Here is a 22,315-nt window from a genome sequence, read left to right as displayed (position 1 = left end):
TCTTAAATTCTTCAAAAATTGATAGTATAAATCGCTTCAGGTACCAGGGCCAGCTTTCCCACTCATCAGAGAAAAGTAGATTTTTCAAATCATTGCTGCAGGTAGAGCATAGAAGCTGTCCTGTATGAAATAGTGCTGGCAATTCACAAGGCAGCACTTATAACTGTACTGACAATTTTCTACACCGTGCCAAAGACAGTGGACTGTTAGATGGTATTGGCTTTCAGATGAGACAAGTGAGACTTGTCCTGACCAGATAACTTGTGGTCATGGAAAAAATAATTACATCACACTTTCTGTAAGAGAAAAACATGTAGACCGTTGTAATTCTAGTAACACATGCAAAACAATGTGTAAACTGCACTTATTTGCTGTGTAACATTATGATGGAAGTGCACTGCTTTTGAATATGAAAAATCCATTTAATATTTAACTACTGTATATTCTCTCTTGCAAATTTTTTTTTCCTTTTGCAGAGCTGCAGGTTATATGCAACAAAACATTTACGAGTATTGTTGAGGGCCAATGTAGAATTCTTTAGTAACTGGGGGATTGAATTACTGGTGACCCAGCTGCATGATAAAAATAAAACCATATCTTCTGAAGCACTTGATATCTTAGATGAGGCGTGTGAAGATAAGGTGAGCATCATTAGTCTACAGCAATAACTTAAGAATGTATGTAGAAAAATTATATTTTCTTTCTTTAAAAAATTAAATCAAATTTCCTTTTTTGATAATTACACTTTGCAGAGTGTTTTAATTTGCCTGCTACAGAGTACCTATATAATGAATATTAGTGAACTACAATAGCATATATTGTAGGACATTTTTGTGATGTTGATTACTCTCTGTCATATACTTTCAATTTCACGTGCTTCTGGGTGGTTATCACTGCTATTGTAATTTTCATTCTTAAAGGTGCTCAGAGCTTCTATATAGATATTTCTTATTCTAAATAAATAGTTGTCTTTTTAATTTAAATGGCTTACATAAATTCAGGATTTTAAAATAAGTTTTTCTTCTCTTTTAGGCCAATCTTCACGCCCTTATCCAGATGAAACCTGCTCTCTCCCATCTTGGAGACAAAGGGTTGCTTTTGCTTCTAAGGTAGGTGTTACATGCATCTTTTCATTTCAGAAAAACGTTCATACTCAAAGTGGTTTGTTAGAGATGGACTATTCATTGTCTGTTGTTACTTTACAGATTTCTGTCCATTCCAAAGGGGTTTTCCTATCTAAATGAGAGAGGTTATGTAACAAAACAAATGGAGAAATGGCAAAAGGTAATTCTAATTATTTTTAAAGGAGGGACGATGTGAATATAGTCATTTAGAAGCTTGGAAGGAATTCACAGTTGTACAATATTAATGTCAGGACATTCTGTTGCTTCAATGATTAAGGGTTTGTGAGTCTTTCTAGTGAAACATCCTGTTATTGGGGACTCTTCACTCCATTGTGTGAATACTGTCTTGTCTTATTAAGAGCATGTTGATGAGATTTTTGATGATATAAAATTAACAAAAAAACCCTCCAACATTTGGCAACAGTTCCCTTTTCCCCAAATGTACACAACTACATGACAGATTAGATGCTTTAGAAGAGTGGTGGGTCTGCTGAGTTGTCAGCAGAAGGTGGTGCGTAATACCTTCTCTGGGAGAGAGAATTTCTTTCACAAAGAATTGCCTTTTTTCCAAATGGCTACTGGCTCTAATGGTTACCAAAGAAAGTGAAGCTTAGGTGGTCTAATGAAGATGTTGACACACTATTCTGTTAGAAAGTGAACAGGAACACTCAGACTCACTGACAACAATGGAGAGATAGGTACCCAAGGGCAGCTTCTTGCTTCAGTACACTGAGAGCCATTGGAGATGACCGCCATTTTGAAAGAGGGCAGTTCTTGGAATCCTCTATAGTAGGTCCATAATTCTTCAGCCTCTGTTGATGGAGAAAATTAGTTATTAAAATAAGTCTGTCTTTCCATTAATCCTACAAAAAATATTCAAATATAGCCTACACACAAGATTTCAGTGTTTAAACTAAAAGCTTGAATTATCTCTTGTCCTTTTAGGATTATTTGAGAGAAAAAGTGCTATATCAGGTGCTAATTCTCTTAGCATCCATTTTTTAACTAATTTTATCCCCTAAAGTAGTTGGGGAGATTCACTGTAAATTTTCAGAAAATTCATTCTGTACTCTAAGTACTGTAATTACTGCACTAGCTGAAAAACTCAACCTTGATTATAGTCAGAAATAGTTTCTCCATAATACGGTAGTATATTGTAAATACTAGAAACATTTGTTGACGGTCATATTATCAACAAGGTGATAGGCTCTATATTTTAATTTTCCTTTTTAGGAGTACAATTTAAAATATGTTGAATTAATTGAAGAACAACTTAATGAAGCACTTACCACTTACCGTAAACCTATTGATGGCGATAACTATGTTCGTCGGAGCAACCAAAGGTAACTTCTGTTACACGTAAACTTCTTTTAAGAAAGACATGAATTGTGATTGCTTTTTAAAATGTCATAATTATTGCCATCTAAACAGATCATCTCTCTTTCTACCAGATTACAGCGGCCACATGTCTACCTGCCAGTTCACCTTTATGGCCAACTGGTGCACCACAAAACAGGCTGTCATTTGTTGGAAGTTCAGGTGAGGACATTGACTATAGATAAATTAAAAGTAGGGCTGTCAATTAATTCCAGATAACTCACGATTAACTCAAAAAAAATTAATCACGATTAATCACAGTTGTAATCGCATTGTTAAACAATAGAATACTAATTGAAATTTATTAAATATTTTTCGATGTTTTTCTACATTTTAAAATGTATTGATTTCAATTACAACACAGAATACAAAGTGTACACTGCTCACTCTATTTTTTATTACAAATATTTGCACTGAAAAATGATAAAAGAAACCGTGTTTTTCAGTTCACCTCATACAAGTACTGTAGTGCAATTTCTTTGTTGTGAAAGTGTAACTTACAACTGTAGATTTTTTTTTTTTTTTGCTCCATAACTGCACTCAAAAAAATTTTTAGAGCCTACAAGTCCACAGAGCCCTACTTCTTGTTCAGCCAATTGCTAAGACAAACAAGTTTGTTTATGTTTAGGGGAGATAATGCTGCCCACTTCTTATTTACAATGTCACTGATAAGTGAGAACATGTTTCCATGGGTCTTTTGCAGCTGGCGTCACAAGCTATGCTAAACATTCGTATGCCCCTTCATGCTTCAACCACCATTCCAGAAAGAAACAGACTGAGTGGTCCTGCACCAGACTGAGTGGTCTTGTAGGCTCTAAAGTTTTACATTCTTTTTCGAGTGCTTGCTCATGTGTATTCCACAGTAGGTGTGCGTGCGCGCCATGTACACCCGTGCCGGTTTTTCCCTTAGCAGTACCCATGTGGGGGAGCAGCACTGCGACCCCTGGAGTGGTGCCTCTATATCACGCTATAAGGGGAGCCGTGAGCTCCCCCCACCCTCAGTTCCTTCTTGCCGCCAGTGAAGGTGCATCAGAACGTCTTGCTCCAGCGTTGCTGCAGCCTTTCCAGTTGATCTTAGTGGTACCTTTAGCTAGTGTTGTTAGCTCGTAGAAAGTAGTTTCTCAGTTGTTAGAGTGGCCCACTGCATGCCCTGTGTCCCAGGCTTCAAGTCGTGCGACTCCTGTCACCATTCTATGCCAAGGAGCGATCCACATGCTGAGTGTCTCTGCTGCTTAGCGAAACTCACGTGAGTGAATGCTGTAAGATCTGCAGGTCTTTCAAGCCGCGAACTAAGAAGGAGAGACCCATCAGGCTTCACGCTCTCCTCATGGAATTGGCACTCGCTCCAACTCCGGCACACTGTGCGGACTCAGCACCAGGCGCCGCATCGTTGGTGCGCAGCGAAGCCCCCTCCACCGGTCGGCACCGTTCCCCTTCCAAGAAATAAAGGAAGAGGTCGACCTCGCAGCAGCGCTGAGAGAATGAAGGGTGAGAGGCTGGTCCCGCGCTGGACAGCCCTCGGTTCCCCCCCCGAGCTCGGAACCTCTGACTCGTGCTGAGCGGAGTAGCCTGGCAGCGTCGACACGCACCTCTCCCGCAGTCAGGATGCCGTCAACGCCAGAGGCTCTACAGGCCGCATGAGACATTCTGAGCTTGCTGGTGCCTGGGGCGCTGCCAGTGGCGGGCCCTTGGTCCCTAGGCAAACCACCTCTCAGCACTCGACAGGCCTCCCCAGAACGTCGCAGCTCTCACCCTGAAGACCACTCTCTGCCTCGTTCAGTGCGCAGCAACCGGTCCACTCGCAGCTCGTGTCCATCACCCTCGACACCAACCAGGGTTCCATCTGGGCAGGGGTCCCCGGGTCCCTCCACGCCACGCAGCAGCAGACGCAGGCACCGAGATAGGTGTCAAAGGCGCTCTTCTTCACGACGCAGCTATCATATCTGGTCTCTGTGTGACTGATGCTTCCGCTCTGTCAGGCATCACACACGGGGCTCCTGCCGCGTGTCACCACCACCGCAGGTCCAGGCGCCGAAGCGAGTCTTGGGACAGTACTTCCGGCAGGTACCTGTCTCAACATTGAGGTCTTGGTCCCATGGAAGACAGCATCATAGGCACCGCTGCTCCTACGGTACCGTTCGGTCGGTGGTGGCTTCGGCCTCAGCACTCAGCCACTCCTCGCTGGGTTGTACCGCCCGACCAGATAGTGCCACTGGGCCTGCAGCATGGACAGTGGCAAGGGGCCCCATGGCAGGGACAATGGTGTCAATGGGCACCGTGGCCGCCGATACCCACCCAGCCTGGAACCCGCTCGGTGGCCGGGGCGTCTGAGGCCTCGTCGGCCTCGCTATCTAGGCAGAGGGACAAGTTGACAGGTCATGAGTCGTCGGCTCTGCGCCTGGACTCCGACCTGGGGGTTGATCCCCCGGCACCGGCTGAGGCCCACAGCCCTGTGCCGGCCTCCTTTCCTGCACCAGATAACACCATCACGGCACCACCGCCCTCTGCTCCACAGGAAAACTTCAGGCCTCATCAAGACCTGCTAAAGCAGGTGGCGTCGAGCCTCCAGTTGCAGGCCGAGGAGATGGAGGGCCTGTCCAATTCCTTCTTTAATGTACTGTCCTCCTTGGTGCCGGGCCATGTGGCTTTACCCCTTCACCAAGGAATAGCCAATATCTCCAATGCCTTGTGGCTAACTCTTGCCTCTCTGGCCCTGATTTCCAAGAAGGCTGAGAGGAAGTATTTCATGCCGGCCAAGAACCATGAATACCTCTACTCTCACCTGGCACCTAACTCTCTGGTGGTGGAATCTGTGAACCACTGGGAGCAGCAGAGCCAGCCCTCGCCCACCCCCAAGAATAAAGAGGCCAGGAGACTAGACTCTTTTGGTTGAAAACTTTACTTCTCTTTGAGTTTCCAGTGTTAGGGGGCTTATTCCTTCACCCACTTACTTCCCTGGTCCTTCTCGCATGAACAGAGAGCAACAATACCCGAAGTCCAAAGGTGCAAACAATTCGATGTTTATTGGGGTGAACTTCCAGCAAGCATGATTCCAGTTTCCTTCCTTAGTGTCCTCCTTCCCAGCTCTGACACCACAGAGCCTTAGACCTGTGTCCCTGTTCCCATTCCTACCCTTAGCCAAACATGATTCCAACTTTCTTACTCCCATTCCCTGTTCCCATTTCCCCCTTTAGCAAAACATGATTCCAATTTTCTTACCCCCATTCCCTGCTCCCATTTTCCTCACCCACATGCCCATGCCCACCCCCACCCACACCCTTCCTCATTGACTATAGATTATATAGTAAAACTTGAGTTCTGCTTAGCTATACCTTAACCAATCATTTTCCTGAAATTTAACTAACCAATCCTAACATATTGTAACATGATTATGTAACCAATTATATCCCACCACCTTAATTAGTTTACACCCAGCAAAATTAATTATACAGCAGACAGGAACAATCACAGAACCAGACAGAGATTATACAGACAAACAATAGCAAAGTGGGAACTATAATGACAAAACAATACAGAAGTGAGGATTTCACATCCCAGCTATTGATAAGTGAGTTCTTGCCAGACAGGATGCTATCAAACTAAGTTTCCTTTTACATTTTCTAGGCACTTCCCTTTCTCTGGAGGTGATAGGAATACAATCCTGTCCTGATAATGCCTAACAGCCCAATAGCACCTTATTTCAGTGTGACTAGTTTGGAATGTGAGGATGTGACTGTTCGCTTCCCAGCTTATGGTTGCCTCTGCTGCTTAGCCAAAGGCCTTAGCCTAAGAACAGGGCCTCAGACTGTCACAGTAAGAGAAGGCCCTTACACCGGCAGACAGTGACTTCTTTCTTTTATACCTCTATCACTAGCCAAGTGATAAGAATACACCTAAATTCTTAGAGTATAGGCCTTTACAGACAGGCCTGAATATCTATATCCTAACATCCAGCTCTGGGTGGCCAACCATCAGGCCTTACTGAGCCGATATGATTTTAATATATGGGAGTCCCTGCCAAAGTTCGAGCCACTCCTCCCAGAGTGGGATAGGAAGGACTTTAAGGCATTGGTGGATGAGGGGGCGACGGCAGCCAAAGCTTCCCTGCAGGCAGTGTCAGACGCGGCGGATACGGTGGCTCGCTCGATGGCCTCTGCAATCTCCATGCACAGGGAGTCATGGCTCTTCCTGTCCGGGCTTTCGGGGGAGGTCCAGTCCCTCATGCAGGACCCGCCATTCAACGGGAAAGCCCTGTTCGCCGAACAGACAGACATCAGGCTGCACGGGATGAAAGACTCTCGCACCACCCTGCAGGCCTTGGGCCTGTGCGTCCCTCCAGCTAAGGACAAGGCCAAACCGCAGACGTCGGCTCACCCTGCACAGAGCAGATATGAGTCCCCTTTCAAGAGGCTGAGAGACCAAAATTGCCGGCCTCAACGACAGTCCCGCTCTGCTCCACAGCCTGGGCCCTCTAAGGTCAAGAGGCAGGGACAGAGGCGATTTTGACTATTTGCAGGGGGGCACCAGGGTAGTTGCCATGGAAACCCCTCTACTAATAAAGTTTGTGTTCGGCAACCGATTGTCTGCCTTCCGTGGCGAATGATCACAAATAACCTCAGACATTCAACACCATTTCCAAGGGCTACATGTTGCAGTTGAGTTCACCCCTGCCCAACCACCTCCATCCCTGGTGGGCTCAGGGGACCCAGAGCACATTCACCTCCTAGGTCAGGAGGTGGAACGACTACTGCGCCTGGGGGCGGTGGAGAGGGTGCCAGTAGAATTCCAGGGCAGGGGCTTCTACTCCCTATTATTTCCTGATCCCAAAGACGAAAGGGGGTCTCAGGCCAATCCTAGATCTGCGGAATCTCAATTGGTTTATGGTCCGCTCTAAGTTCCGCATGGTATCCCTGGCTTCTATTATCCCCTCCTTGGACCTGGGGGACTGGTACTCTGCCCTGGACCTTCAGGATGCATATTTCCACATCCATATTTTCAAAAGGCACAGGCACTTCCTCCTGTTCCTGGTGGGGCCCGACCACTACCAGTTCACAGTTCTCCCGTTTGTCCTATCCACGGCGCTCAGGGTATTCACAAAGTGTATGGTGGTGGTGGCAGCCTACCTTAGATGAGAAGGGGTCCAGATGTTCCCATATCTGGATGATTGGCTTCTCAAGGGAAACTCACGGTCTCAGATGAGGGCCCATGTGGATCTGCTCCTGTCTACATGCTCCAATCTCGGCCTGTTGGTAAACGAGACCAAATCAATGCTGGTCCCGGTGCAGCACATAGAATTCGTAGGGGCACTACTGGACTCCTTAAGGGCCACAGCCTCTCTCCCAGTGGGCAGGTTCGAAACCCTCAAAGGTCTCATCGCATCAGTCACGGCTTTTCCGGTGACAACAGCAAGGGCATGCCTTCAGATTCTGGGACACATGGTGGCGTGCACGTATGTGGTCCACCACGCCAGGCTCCGAATGAGGCCCCTCCAGCTATGGCTAGCCTCCCACTTCTCCCAGGCACGGGACGGCCTGGACAAGGTCCTCACGGTACCAACCCAGTAATTGCCTCCCTAGAATGGTGGTCCTCCCCAGGCAACATGCTCCAAGGGGTTCCTTTCCGGGAGACAGCCCCATCAATAGACCTGGTGTCCGATGCGTCGGACTTGGGCCAGGGAGCCCACATAAGGAACATGCAAACCCAAGGGATGTGTGGTCAACCTTGGACGCGTCCCTCCATTCGTCACACAGTTTCATGGCAAGGTGGTCAGAGTCCTTACGGACAGCACCACCGCAATGTTCTACATCAACAGGCAAGGTAGGGCACAGTCCTCGGCCCTCTGCCGGGAAGCCCTGAGCCTGTGGGAGTTCTGTATAGCCCACAACATCTCCCTGAGGACTTTCCACCTACCAGGCACCCGCAATACACAGGCCAATCGCCTCAGCAGGGCTTTTTCCCCCCATTACAAGTGGACGCTCCCCACGGAGGTCACTCACCAGCTCTTTCAGGAGTGGGGAATTCTCCACATGGATCTGTTCGCGCCCCGCCAGAACCGGCGTTGCCCCCGGGTTTGTTCCAAGGCGGAGGTTGGGAAGGGACTCGATCTCAGATGCCTTCCTCCTGCAGTGGTTGGACCAGCTTTTCTATGCTTTTCCACCATTTTCCCCTTATAGGCAAAGTTCTAGAAAAAGTGAAAACAGACAAGGCACATCCTCATCGCCCCAGCCTGGCCCCGTCAACATTGGTATGGGACCCTACTGGACCTGTTGGCGGCCCCTCCAAGGAGGTTGCCGCTTCGCCCAGACCTCCTCTCCCAGAACGGGGGAGCCACCTCCTTCATTCCAATCTGGCTGCTCTCCGCCTGACAGCATGGCAGCTCAGTGGCTAGACAAGGAGGTGTTCTGAGGAAGTCAGGCGGGTCCTCCCAGAAAGTAGGAAGTTGTCCACATGCCGGACGTACCTGGCGAAGTGGTCCAGATTTTCCGGGGGAGCGGGGACTTCCCTCATTGTCCACACCACTCCAGTGTATCCTTGAGTGGCAACCGCCTCTGTCAGAGTACACTTGGCGGCCATATCGGCCTTCCACCCACCAGTGCAAGGGCACTCGGTCTTCTCCCATACTATGACCTCCCGCTTCCTGAGAGGCCTTGACCGTTCATTCCCATATGCTAGATCCCCTGTACCGCAGTGGGACCTAAACCTGGTGTTGTCCCGCCTCACCGGGCCTCCCTTTGAACCCTTGGCCACATGTTCCTGGTCTCACCTCTCCTGGAAGATAGCTTCCCTTGTAGCAGTCTCGTCGGCCCGACGTGTCTCGGAGCTCAGGGCCTTGATCTCAGAACCTCCATATATGGTCTTCCACAAGGATAAGGTCCAATTTTGCCCATCCCCTGCATTCCTCCCAAAGGTGGTCTCCGCCTTCCATATGGAACAGGACATCTTCCTTCTCATGCTCTGTCCCAAGCCCCATTTCTCCAATGAGGAATGCCGCCTCCACACGCTCAACGTACGCAGGGCACTGGTCTTCTACCTGGTTCGTACTAAACTGTTCCGTAAATCCTCACAACTCTTCGTTACCTCAGCTGAGCGTATGAAGGGGCAGCCTATTTCCACCCAGCGCCTTTGTCGCTGGATCACCTCATGCATACGCACGTGCTATGATCTGGCAGGGGTTCCATCACCACCGATCGTCAGGGCGCACTCAATGAGGGCTCAGGCCTTGTCGGCTGCCTATGTAGCCCATGTCCTTACCCAGGACATCTGTAGGGCTGCCACCTGGTCTTCAGTTCACACGTTCACTGCACACTATACGATCGTCTCCCAAACTAGGGATGATGCTGGGTTCGGCAGAGCAGTACTGTGTCCCAGGAACTCGTGAACTCCTACCCACCTCCAACAGATATAGCTTGGAATCACCTACTGTGGAATACACATGAGCAAGCACTCGAAGAAGAAAAGACGGTTACCTTTTCAGTAACTGGTGTTCTTCGAGATGTGTTGATCATGTCTATTCCACATCCCGCCCTCCTTCCCCTCTGTCAGAGTTGTCCTGCAAGAAGGAACCGAGGGTGGGGGGAACTCGCAGCTCTCCGTTTAGCGCGATATAGAGGCACCACTCCAGGGGTTGCAGCGGTGCTCACCCCCTCTCCCCCCCAACAGGTACTGCTAAGGGAAAAACTTACGGCACCGGTGCACGTGGCACACACGCACACCCACTGTGGAATAGACATGAGCAATACATCTCAAAGAACACCAGTTACGGAACAGGTAACAGACTTTTTTGAATGCAGTTATTTTTTGGTACATAATTTTACATTTGTAAGTTCAACTTTCATGATAAAGAGATTGCACTACAGTACTTGTATTAGGTGAATTGAAAAATACTATTTCTTTTGTTTATCAATTTTTCAGTGCAAATATTCGTAATCAAAAATAATAATATAGAGTGAGCACTGTACACTTTGTATTCTGTGTTGTAATTGAAATCAATATATTTGAAAATGTAGAAAACATCCAAAAATATTTAAATAAATGATATTCTATTGTTTAACAGTATGTATAATCGCTGTTAATTTTTTTAATTACTTGGCAGCCCTAACTGAAAGTAAAAACAACTTTTCAAGTGTAATGTAACCCTTCTGGAATAACTGACTTGGATAACCTCTGTTTTGATCATCATTTGAACAGTCATTAAATGAAGATTCATAAAACTATGGACTTTCCAAATTTCAAAGAAGTTATATCTTGCAAGGACAATCTTTACCTGCATTCTGTCATCATGTGAAATTCTTCCCTGTTGTTGAAAACATCAGAGAAATATCTTTCAATCTGCTTCTTACAACTGATCATTCTGAATGGTCAGGACCGAAATAGGAAAGGCAAACACATCACCAATAAGAAATGCTTTCTGGAGAGTATATTTTAGCTGGATGAACACTATAAGCAATGATTAGTAAAGCTATGCTTTTGCTTTATGCATATAGAAAATATGGATTGAGAATTTTTGTTAAATGTGTATTTTAGGTCCTTGAAAATGGAGAGAGAAATAAATAAGTCTTTTTTCATTTTTAAAAATTAACTTGTAAACTTATCTTATAGAGTGAGTTTTATAGAATTGTTTAAATAAAATAACTTCAAGTGGAGGGTCAAATAATGCATTGAGTTAATTCAATGAATCCGTCCCCTTTTGAGACCTGAATTAAACTTGCATAATTCACTAACAATTATATTTGATGCTTTCACTCAAGCTGCTGGTGAGCCTCTGTCTGTTCATGTAATTAAAACCATTGCACAATTAGACAGAATGTGAAATTGTTGACAGTCTTTGTACAAAAGAGGCCCGAAACTCAGATAGTGACCGCACCAAAAGCAGGGGGAATGGTGTCTCAGCTTGCCAAGGGAAGGCAGTTGTGTTTTATGGCCGCGGGGAGGGAGGGAAACGAGGTCAGAAACTGCTGCAAAAAGTGAACAGTGGTCAGCTTTGCGGCGCTGACTCACCCCCTGGGAATGTGAGGTCGGAAGGCTATAGAGGTGCAAGACCTGGGCATTGTAAGCCCCTTTTTCCACACAGCAGGCAAGGCAGCACCCTCTGTCCCTCCCCAAGAGGTGGCAAATATCAGGTTGGTCTAGGACCTGTTGTGGGCATTGTGCTGGTTGCTTCTTTTTAAGGAAGGCTGGGAAGTAATTTTTCCTGCACCACCAGATTGGCCTTGTGGGGAAGGCAAAAAATCCTCACTCCACCAACAGGTGTCAGGGAGGACCTTTCCTGGTAAGAAGAAAAGGTGGTAGGCCTTATGTCGCAACTCATTTTGTAAGTGTGGGGCGGCTGTCCTATGCAGGTACTCCCTAGGGAAGGCATCCACTTACCAGATAAATGACCTGGTAAAGGACTAAAAAGGACGTGCTGGATAAAGGAACGGAATGGGGGAGGGGGCTTGGAGACTCCTATGATTGGTATGGCAGGGAGCCAAATCCTCTTGCCCCCCATTCTTATAGCCAACCTTAACCCTCTACAAGTGGGGTGGATGGTAAGGTCCAAGCCATGGGTTGGCTGGGGGAACTTGGATGGAAAATAAAGGGTGGCTGGTGGAAGCCCCGGGTAACAATTTGAATAAACATGGGTTTGCCTACACTGTACACTTTATCTGCCGGGTAGTCCCATACATCTATATAATAAAGTTGTAGCCTGGTTAAAATCCATATCAAGTGTCTCCTGTCCTCCTTTTGGTATACCCAGACAACAGGGGGATTGTGATTAGGTTTGAAGTATGTTGGATTGAGCTCTGCTGGGGAGATTACATAATGCCATCCCTAAATGAAGTTAATCATGCTATTAATCTCTGATTTGTAAATCATTTGGATATGAGGGAAAGGAAAAAGAATATACTAGGAATCTCTTTACCCTTTGAATTGTAAAACTGCAATGAGAAGGCTTTCCAATGGTGTAAAAGTAAGTATTAACATGTTGTATGCACTGACTACAGAATCATTTGCTCTTCTTTGGCAGATGAGGTAGTGTTAAGTTTATAATTTTCCTTCGGCATTTTTGGTGTTAATCAGTCAAAGTTTTTATATGCTGGAACTGTCCAATTTAAAGTGTGTGTATGTAAACATTTGTTAAAAGCTTTAGGAGAACCTGATGTATTAAAACTTTCAATATTTAGTCACTTTGAACTGAGTTTGTTTTGTTCTCGTCCTCTAGAGTGTTGTCCCAGATTTAAGTTACACTGTTCGTTCCCCGATGTTGGATAAGTGGGAAGGAATTAAACATCTGAAAGCAGCCCTTTGGGCCTTGGTTAGTAATAGAAATATCTGTCTATTGCTTTTCTTTCCTCTTATTTCTGCTGTAATTTTTCACATACTGAAATAATTAAGGAATTTAGTTTTAAGTAAAAGTCGTTCACAAGACTTACTCTTCTGGTATCCTAGCTGGTCTTGCTGATGGAATACTATGCATTGCATGTGGCTCTTTAAAAAATCTTTGGTTTCAGAGTAGGAGCCATATTAGTCTGCATCCGCAAAAAGAACAGGAATACTTGTGGCACCTTAGAGACTAACAAATTTATTTAAGCATAAGCTTTCGTGCATAGAATGGAACATATAGTAAAAAGATATATAGATAGATAGATACACACACACTCCAATTTTTCATGTTCTCTGTAAGAGGCTAATTAGTTAAGATGAGCTGTTATCAGCAAGAGGAAAAAGAAAACCTTTTGTAGTGATAATCAAGATGGCCCATTTCGACAGTTGACAAGAAGGTGTGAGGATACTTAACATGAGGAAATAGATTCAATATGTGTAATGACCCAGCCACTCCCAGTCTCTATTGAAACCCAAGTTAATGGTATCTAGTTTGCATATTAATTCAAGCTCAGCAGTTTCTCCTTGGAGCCTGTTTTTGAAGCTTTTCTGTTGCAAAATTGCCACCCTTAAATCTCTTACTGAGTGGCCAAAGAGGTTGAAGTGTTCTCCTACCGGTTTTTGAATGTTATGATTCCTGATGTCAGATTTGTGTCCATTTATTCTTTTGCTTAGAACTGTTCACACAAAGATGGACTACAAGCTGTCAAGAACACTATCCCCGATAATGTCAGGGCAAACCTGGTGGCTGACCTTTGTGACTTTGTCCTCACCCACAACTGTTTCACATTTGGGGACAATATATATCTTCAAGTCAGCGGCACTGCTATGGTACCCGCATGGCCCCACAGTATGCCAACATTTTTATGGCTGACTTAGAACAACGCTTCCTTAGCTCTCGTCCCCTAATGCCCCTACTCTATTTGCACTACATTGATGACATCTTCTTCATCTGGACCCATGGAAAAGAAGCCCTTGAGGAATTCCACCATGATTTCAACAATTTCCATCCACCATCAACCTCAGCCTAGACCAATCCACACAAGTGGTCCATTTCCTGGACACTACTGTGCTAATAAGCGATGGTCACATAACCACCACCCTATACCGGAAACCTACTGAAGTGAAAAAACAGATTAACAGAGCCAGAAGAGTACACAGAAATTACCTACTACAGAACAGGCCCAATAAAGAAAATAACAGAACGCCACTAGCTGTCACCTTCAGCCCCCAACTAAAACCTCTCCAGCGCATCATCAAAAATTTACAACCTATCCTGAAAAATGATCCCTCACTCTCACAAATCTTGGGAGACAGACAAGTCCTCGCTTACAGACAGCCCCCCAACCTGAAGCAAATACTCTCCAGTAACCACACAGCAAAAACACTAATCCAGGAACCTATCCTTGCAACAAAGCCCAATGCCAACTCTGTCCACATGTTTATTCAAGTATCAGATGGGTAAAAGTGTTAGTCTGGATCTGTAAAAGCAGCAAAGAGTCCTGGGGCACCTTATAGACTAACAGACGTATTGGAGCATAAGCTTTCGTGGGTGAATACTCACTTTGTCCGATGCAACTGATGCATCCCACAAAGTGGGTATTCACCCACGAAAGTTTATGCTCCAATACGTCTGTTAGTTTATAAGGTGCCACAGGACTCTTTGCCATATTTATTCAAGTGACACCATCATAGAGCCTAATCACATTAGCCACGCCATCAGGGGCTGTTCACCTGCACATCTACCAGTGTGATATATGCAATCATGTGCCAGCAATGCTGTGTACATTGGCCAAACCGGACAGTCTCTACAGAAAAGAATAAATGGACACAAATCTGACATCGGGAATCATAACATTCAAAAACCGGTAGAAGAACACTTCAGCCTCTCTGGCCACTCAGTAAAAGATTTAAAGGGTGGCAATTTTGCAACAGAAAAGCTTCAAAAACAGGCTCCAAGGAGAAACTGCTGAGCTTGAATTAATATGCAAACTAGATACCATTAACTTGGGTTTGAATAGAGACTGGGAGTGGCTGGGTTTACACATATTGAATCTATTTCCTCATGTTAAGTATCCTCACACCTTCTTGTCAACTGTCTAAATGGGCCATCTTGATTATCACTACAAAAGGTTTTCTTTTTCTCCTACTGATAATAGCTCATCTTAATTAATTAGCTTCTTACTCCACTTTTTCACATTCTCTGTACGTGTATATATACATATTTTCTTACTATATGTTCCATTCTATGCATCCGATGAAGTGGGCTGTAGCCCACAAAAGCTTGTGCTCAAATAAATTTGTTAGTCTCTAAGGTGCCAGAAGTACTCCTGTTCTTTTTAAAAAATCATTATTACTCTTCACTTTTTTACAAAGCAAAAGAATGGACTGCCATAATGTAGCATGTATGGTAATATGTGTGGCTAATCTTCAGGGGATATGACTTGCTGTGACCTGCTTAGTGTCACCATCATTTTCCCAAAACATTTGAGGGGAGACATCGACTGGTGGGTTTGAACCTACCTGGTTCAATTGGCCCACTGGGGGGAGATAGAAGGGAAGTCTGAAATCCTTTTGGGGTGGAGCAGGAACAAAACTGGACATTAGTTTCATCATATATCATGGGTCTGTCTTCCCTCCCTCACCAATGTTTTTTTCTCTATGCCCCAGTCCAAGTTGACTATTGATGGGAACAAGTAAAGTGCCTGTATGATGAGCGGAAATGTAGGATTATCCTTGTTCTGTTATCCCAGAGCCCAGGGTGACATATGGTGCCCTGAGTCCTTCATTGCTCACAGATGAAAAATACCAGAAGGATTGGCTATCTGATCTTAAAAGTTAAAGGTTTGAAGTTATACTAAAATTGTGGCCAGGTAGCATTTCACCTTATTAGCATGCCAAGAGTTTTGTGGGCACCACTACAAATGACATCAGCAGTTAATTATATTTGATGGCAAATAACTTCATTCTAGGGAAATATCGGATCATCAAATTGGGGCCTTAACTTGCTTCAAGAAGAGAATGTGATTCCTGACATAATGGCACTTGCCCAGCACTGTGAAGTTCTGTCCATTAGGGGGTATGTATATCTAATTTTAAAATTAAAGTCTGAAAATAGTATTTCCTGACAAGCCTAAGATGTATAAAGATTTCTACTTTTGCTTACACTGGATGTCCTTTATTAAACATTATTGACAAAGTTTGAGAAATTTTCCAGGTCCTCTAAATAGGTCAAAAGTTTATTTGCAGGAAGTGTCATGGAAACTAGGTTAGGAAAAGGTCATCATGGAAGGCATTAATTTATTTATTTTTAAAGAAGCAAGTAAAATTTTTAGAAGTTCTTAAATCTCTACTTTTTGATTTTTATCCAGTAATATTTGTACAAGATTTTAGGAGGAAACCGATAAAATGTATTTGGTCTCCAAAAGCCTATTATCACATTACCCCATAGACTCTTTGAATGTAATAGAAAATGAGAAAAACACAGTTAATATGTTGAGTTAAATGGATCCCATAGCAATTTTGTGGCAGCAGAGTGCATGCTAGTGGTTTTAGACTGTTTTGTTCCCTTGTTCCCCTCTGCTCCACCCACCCAGTCTGGTTTCTGCAACCTTATCTCCTCCTCTACTCGTATTTTCTCTCTCTTCCCTTCCACCCCATTCCATTCCTCACCTTTCTGCATTTGAATCAGAACCACTGCTTCTGTTTCTCTGTTACCTAGCTGCCAGCATGAGGAGCATTGAGAGGACAGGAGAGATGTCTCCCTTCTCTCAATTCCTGTGTGTGGCACCAGATTAGCCCCCATCTGGCAGGAAGAACAGTTGCAGTTCTGCTCAGTCCGCTGCAGCCATAATAAATCTCTATAGAGATTGGGTGAACTGAGAATTTTAGAAGGCTTATAACTTGGCCACATTTGGCTGAATTTTCACAAGGACAGCAAAAGGCATATCCCTGACATCAGTACATCTCTTTGCATAATTTCATGTTCCTGTGCCAAAGCATGGACATGCTATAGCTTCTGCTTAAAATGGTAATTTTTTAACATTGGCAAATGACATTTTCCCCTAAACTTGTTTTTGGAATATTATCTGAAACTTCAGGGAAAGAAACCACACACCCACCAAAAAAACAAAAACAGAAAACAACCCACAACGAGCAGCAGTCTGAGGCAGATACTCAACACAGAAAATTTCAGCCCTAACAGTTAGTTTGTCATAGTTATAAACAACTGAAAAAGCGGTCTTATAATGGAAAGTGTTAGGCTACCGGTTCAGCCTATAATTTTCTATTACTGTATTTCTTGTTACATGGGCAGTTTCTTACCTTTTGTTTAGTTCTGTACCGTAAAACAAACAGGAAGTATGAACTGGTTAACATTGCTGTAAGAACCTTAACTTTAGCCTTTCCTGATTAACTTTTTAAAACTGTGGAATATTAACATTGTACTACACAAGGTTTTTTTTCTCCATTTTATAAATTTAATGTGTAGTTGTTACCTGTACGACACTTGCTCTGATTTGTTTTTCCATTAGATAGAACAAAAAAAGCTACTCAACTGGTTTGCAAGGTCTATCTATATTGGATTATCTTGCAACTTTGTTTCCTCTTAAAAATCAAATGTATGTTTGAGTAACTCAGATCTATTGATTAAATCATATTATTGTTACTGTTTTTATTAAATACAGAACCTGTGTCTACGTGCTTGGTTTAATAGCCAAAACTAAACAAGGTTGTGACATTCTGAAGCAGCACAATTGGGATGCAGTGAGGCACAGTCGTAGACAGCTGTGGCCAGTAGTCCCCGATGACATGGAGCAACTCTGCAATGAACTCTCTTCTATACCCAGCACTCTTAGCTTGAACTCGGGGTCCACCAGTTCTAGGCATAACAGTGAAAGTGAATCTGCACCATCAAGTAAGCATAACTAGAATTAATGATACAGTGGTAAATATTTCCTAGTAAGTTTTCAAAACAACGTCTAGAAAATGTTTTTGTATGTACAGTATTATTATACCTATAACCTTGGTGTAAACTTTCTAGGCTTAATAATAATAATACATTCATTTTGTGACCAATATTGGGAATTTAAATCTGCTGCTAAACATACTTTATTTAGACATCTTTAAATAGCTCTAAAGAATGCAGCATTGCTGATTGAAGGTTAGTCTGAGGTTAAGTATTAAATACAATAATGTAGCTATGTCTTTGAAATAATGAAATGCATCCGATGAAGTGAGCTGTAGCTCACGAAAGCTTATGCTCAAATAGATTTGTTAGTCTCTAAGGTGCCACAAGTACTCCTTTTCTTTTTAAAGAAATCTTTAACATATAAAGGATTTTGTAAAAGATAAGTAACCTGACAAACCAGGATTTGAAGAGATGTTTTCCTTTTCTGATGGGCACAAAAACTAGTATATGCAAGTACTGCATGTTGCAGAAATTGAAACAAAAGCATAGTAATACTTACTGCTATTGTCATTGTAAACACCAAAGGAAATGATTATTTTCAATAGCCTGTGAGGAATTTAGTAACACAAGTCCCATTTCATTTCAGTGAGACTTGTGTGCCTAAATCCTTTAGATGTTTAGACGCCTTCAGTTGTCAGGTTACTTGCCTTACTATTTTTTTAAAGAAATTGTACATATTGACAGGCAAAAGGAAATCCTAGAAAATTTGTGACAGGCAGCTCTTTTTAAGCAATTGTTCTGTAGATCATAAGATTCAATAATTATGGTCATCAGGAATAAACAAACAGTGTAGGTTGGGAGATCACAAAAATGTAATTCTCAAAGTGTTAGCAGATGCATACGTGCAGAGAAAATACCTTTCAAAACCCTTGAAATAGCTCGTTGGTTTTTTGGTTCCCCTTTTATGAAGACTAAAATTTCTGGTGCAGGTGGCTATCTAGCTTATGCTCAAAACTCATATTTGTACAAACCATTTAGGCATCCACATTTTAAAAATGTCATATGAGGAAATGAACAAAATTCGAATGAATAGTAAAGGTGAAATCAAGCTGTGTAATTCAGATTTTAAGTTTCATGCAGCTTCTATTAACAAAGAATGTAACTACAGTTTGTTTTCATGGAAATTTCTTAGCGTTGGCTCTAGGTGGAATTAACAGCCATCTTTTCCAAAGCACAAAACTAAGAAAGGGCAAGGGAAGGGGATTGTTTTTTAAGCAGGAAACAAATGCTCATTTAAAATGTGATTTGTGCATCATAACGTACATGTGTACTTCTTTTTGTTTTAGAATTATTAAATGTATTTACCTGATCTTGCTGTGTATCAAGTTCCAGTAATTTTTCAGTAGGTTTTTTACAGTTTAGTTGCTACACTTTCTGGAAATACCAGCATTCCGCAATAAGAATCCTTATTTAATTTCAGGTATGTTTATCATGGAGGATGACCGGTTTGGCAGTACTTCCACTAGCACATTTTTCCTAGATATCAGTGAGGATGCAGAACAAACATTTTCTGACAAACCTGGACCCTTAAAGGATAAGGATCGTAGTCCTTTTCCCTTTTTTGCTTCCAGCAGACTTGTGAAGAATCGCATCCTAAATTCACTTACTCTGCCTAATAAAAAACATAGAAGTAGCAGCGATCCTAAAGGAGGCAAACTGTCATCATCAGACAGTAAGTCAGGCTTGAGGCGAAATCGTACAGTAACAGAGCCTTCCAGTAGTATAGACTTTACTCCTGGGGATGTATTCACTCCTGGGTTCAAAGTTCCTAAAATCCATACTTTACGCTTAGAAACTTCATTTGTTGGGAGCAAGCACATGGAAGATACAGGTAGTACCCCAAGTATTGGAGAAAATGATCTAAAGCTGCCAAAAGGTCTTGGAAATGAAAATCACAGGGAAAACACAAGCAGAGAGAGACTAATAGGAGATGGTTCTACACAAACACATTTCAAGAGTCGTAGCTTAAGTTTTAATACGGATACCACAACAAGTGGCATAAGCTCAATGAGCTCAAGTCCGTCAAGGGAGACGATGGGTGTGGACACTACAAATGTAGACACTGACTGTGGAAGTTTGAGTACTGTGGTAAGTACAAAAACAGTTAAGACAAGCCACTGTTCAACTCCACAATCTAACCACCTGCCTCTTTCAAAATCAATTTCTGTATCCCTGGTGCCGCCGGGGTCTTCTCATACACTTCCTCGAAGAGCACAGTCCCTTAAAGCTCCTTCTCTTGCTACCATAAAGAGTCTTGCTGACTACAACTTTAGTTATACAAGTTCTCGAGATGCCTTCGGCTACGCTACATTGAAACGCTTACAGCAGCAAAGGATGCATCCTTCACTGTCGCATTCAGAAGCCTTAGCATCTCCAGCAAAGGATGTGCTGTTTACTGACGCTATTACCATGAAGTCTGGGAGCTTGGATTCTCGGCTAACGCCAAGCAGGTAAGAGGCATCCATGCTAACTTATTATTTCACAAGCATATCTGCAAATTAATTTTTTTTTCTCATGAAAATTACTTCTTCAGTTTTCTGCTAATGATAGGTAACATTCAATGCCTAATGATCTGCAAGTCCTTTGGAAGAAGTGTAACTGTGTTAAGGAATAATTAATCAACTAGGGATCTGAACTTCCTAGTTGCTGTTCTAAAAGGCCCAGCACACATAACTGTCTTCATTTCCTCTCTGCCAGGTAGATCAGGCACAGGACCAACTATTTTCTTATTTACCTTGGTGTTTTTTCCCTTTTAACTTTTTTGGTAGGTTTTTGTTTTGTTTTTGTTTTTTAATAAATACTAATATTACTTAAGCTGAAATAATAATGATTCAGGCTGATCTCTCTGGGCTCATGCAAGGAGAACAAACAGTGTTTTATTTTCTAGAGTTTCACTTACTGAGGTTTTAAACTGAGAGCACTACCTCTGGATTAGACCTGGATTAAGTCCAGCACAGGGAGACACTAGGTGAAATTCTTGCCCCACTGAAGTCAATAGGAGTTTTGTCACTGACTTCATTGGGTCCAGAATTTCATCCGTGGGACCCATTTTTAGAGAAAGTCAATGTCTCCTTTATATGAGTGTGATATCAGGCATACTGAAGCAACGATTAGGCCATTACATAAAATGCTTGTCTCATGACATTGACAGTCTTGCCTTTGCTAGAGAGAAACCACCAGCTGCTGAAGTCCCAGCACATGCCCCCTTTTTATCAGGTCACGGTCCCTGGACTCGGTTTCCAGAGTTTTCTCTTTTGTGTTAGTCTTTGACTACTGTTGTCTCAGATTTGAGACTGCTTCTGGCAGGGAGAAGGAGTTTTCTAGCTCTGTTTCTTGGTCCATCTCCCCCCTCTCCCTTCAACACACACATCCTTCCACCAGCATACTGGTTGATGTGAGAGAAAGGGGAGAGATTACCATAGTTGTTTCTTCTCTGGAGCCTCCTGGCTGCTGCACAGGAGGCAGGCATCTGCTGCCTGTCTCTGTTGCTCATTGCTTTCTCAAGCAGCAGCAGCAGCATGAAATAGGACATATTTGACTTTCTCATATGTTCTAAATTGAAGTGCACAGTTTTGAAAATCTTGATCTTATGATAGGATATGGTCCTTGTTTAGTCAAATGTAATTCGAGAGGTGCTTAGTGCCCGCAACTTCCCTTTAAGTTATGATTACTGAGCATCTTTCAGGTCATGCCCCAAATCATCATATAAGCTCTCACCTGTTTTGTTGTTATACCAATAAAATAAAAACCAGCAGGGTCTTAAAGGGGAAAAGGCAAAATGCCACATTTATTTTGAATACAGAAAGAATCATACTAAGCAGTTAGTTATAGCTATAATATTCCATTCAATTTCATATTTATTCACACACACACACACGCGCGCACACACACACGCACATTCTGCAAGGTTGTTATCATAGTTACCAGCCTTAGAGTTGCGCATGCCAAGCCGCTGGCCGGTGGCCTGGACATGAGGAGGGAGCAGGGCCTTGTCAGATGCACATCCGATGCTCCTGGAAGTTGGTTTGAAGAATCAGACCCCAAAGTTCTCACTTTCTAGAGTCCATTTTTATAGGAATTTATTCCTATGCCAGTCTATGGGAATTGCTTCATCATGCTGTTGCTGAATCAATCAGCAGATGGCACATTCCTGATGGCTCCGTGCTGCCAGATGTTATCTTGTTCTTCGGTTCTCCCATCCTTGAGGCTGTTGGGTGGATTCCAGTCTGCCTTCTGGGGGGTCCTCTGGTTGTTTCCACTTGATGCCTTCTTCGCCAATGGACACTGGATTCTTAGGCTGGCACCTCCCTGATCATTTATTTATTATCCACACCAAGCATCCATCCACATACATCCTCTATCTCTATTTTAATCACAATTGTTAACAAAGCGAGATAAATACAACAAAAGGGTGGGGAGTCTCTGTGTGCTCCTTCTGTTGTTACAATGTATTGCTCTGAGAACAGACTCTCTTAGAATGTAC

The 22,315-nt window shown here is 43.4% G+C and overlaps 1 protein-coding gene across 3 annotated transcripts in view; it reads left to right on the top strand.

Moving 5' to 3' along the window:
- Positions 1-22,315, top strand: part of RICTOR (RPTOR independent companion of MTOR complex 2) — a 189,763-nt gene that overhangs the window by 145,926 nt on the left and 21,522 nt on the right. For all 3 annotated transcript variants that reach the window (XM_084628581.1, XM_084628582.1, XM_084628583.1), the window contains 9 exons: positions 477-641; positions 1,033-1,109; positions 1,206-1,284; positions 2,358-2,467; positions 2,576-2,663; positions 12,703-12,795; positions 15,836-15,942; positions 17,549-17,778; positions 19,253-20,282. In XM_084628581.1, the coding sequence (XP_084484707.1) occupies positions 477-641; positions 1,033-1,109; positions 1,206-1,284; positions 2,358-2,467; positions 2,576-2,663; positions 12,703-12,795; positions 15,836-15,942; positions 17,549-17,778; positions 19,253-20,282 (1,979 nt within the window). The remainder of the gene's footprint in view (positions 1-476; positions 642-1,032; positions 1,110-1,205; positions 1,285-2,357; positions 2,468-2,575; positions 2,664-12,702; positions 12,796-15,835; positions 15,943-17,548; positions 17,779-19,252; positions 20,283-22,315) is intronic.

Source organism: Lepidochelys olivacea, assembly GCF_965140295.1.
Source record: "Lepidochelys olivacea isolate rLepOli2 genome assembly, chromosome: 5".
NCBI classification, from domain to species: domain Eukaryota; kingdom Metazoa; phylum Chordata; order Testudines; family Cheloniidae; genus Lepidochelys; species Lepidochelys olivacea.
Note: the sequence above shows the minus strand (reverse complement) of the source record. Positions and strands in the feature narration are given on the sequence as shown.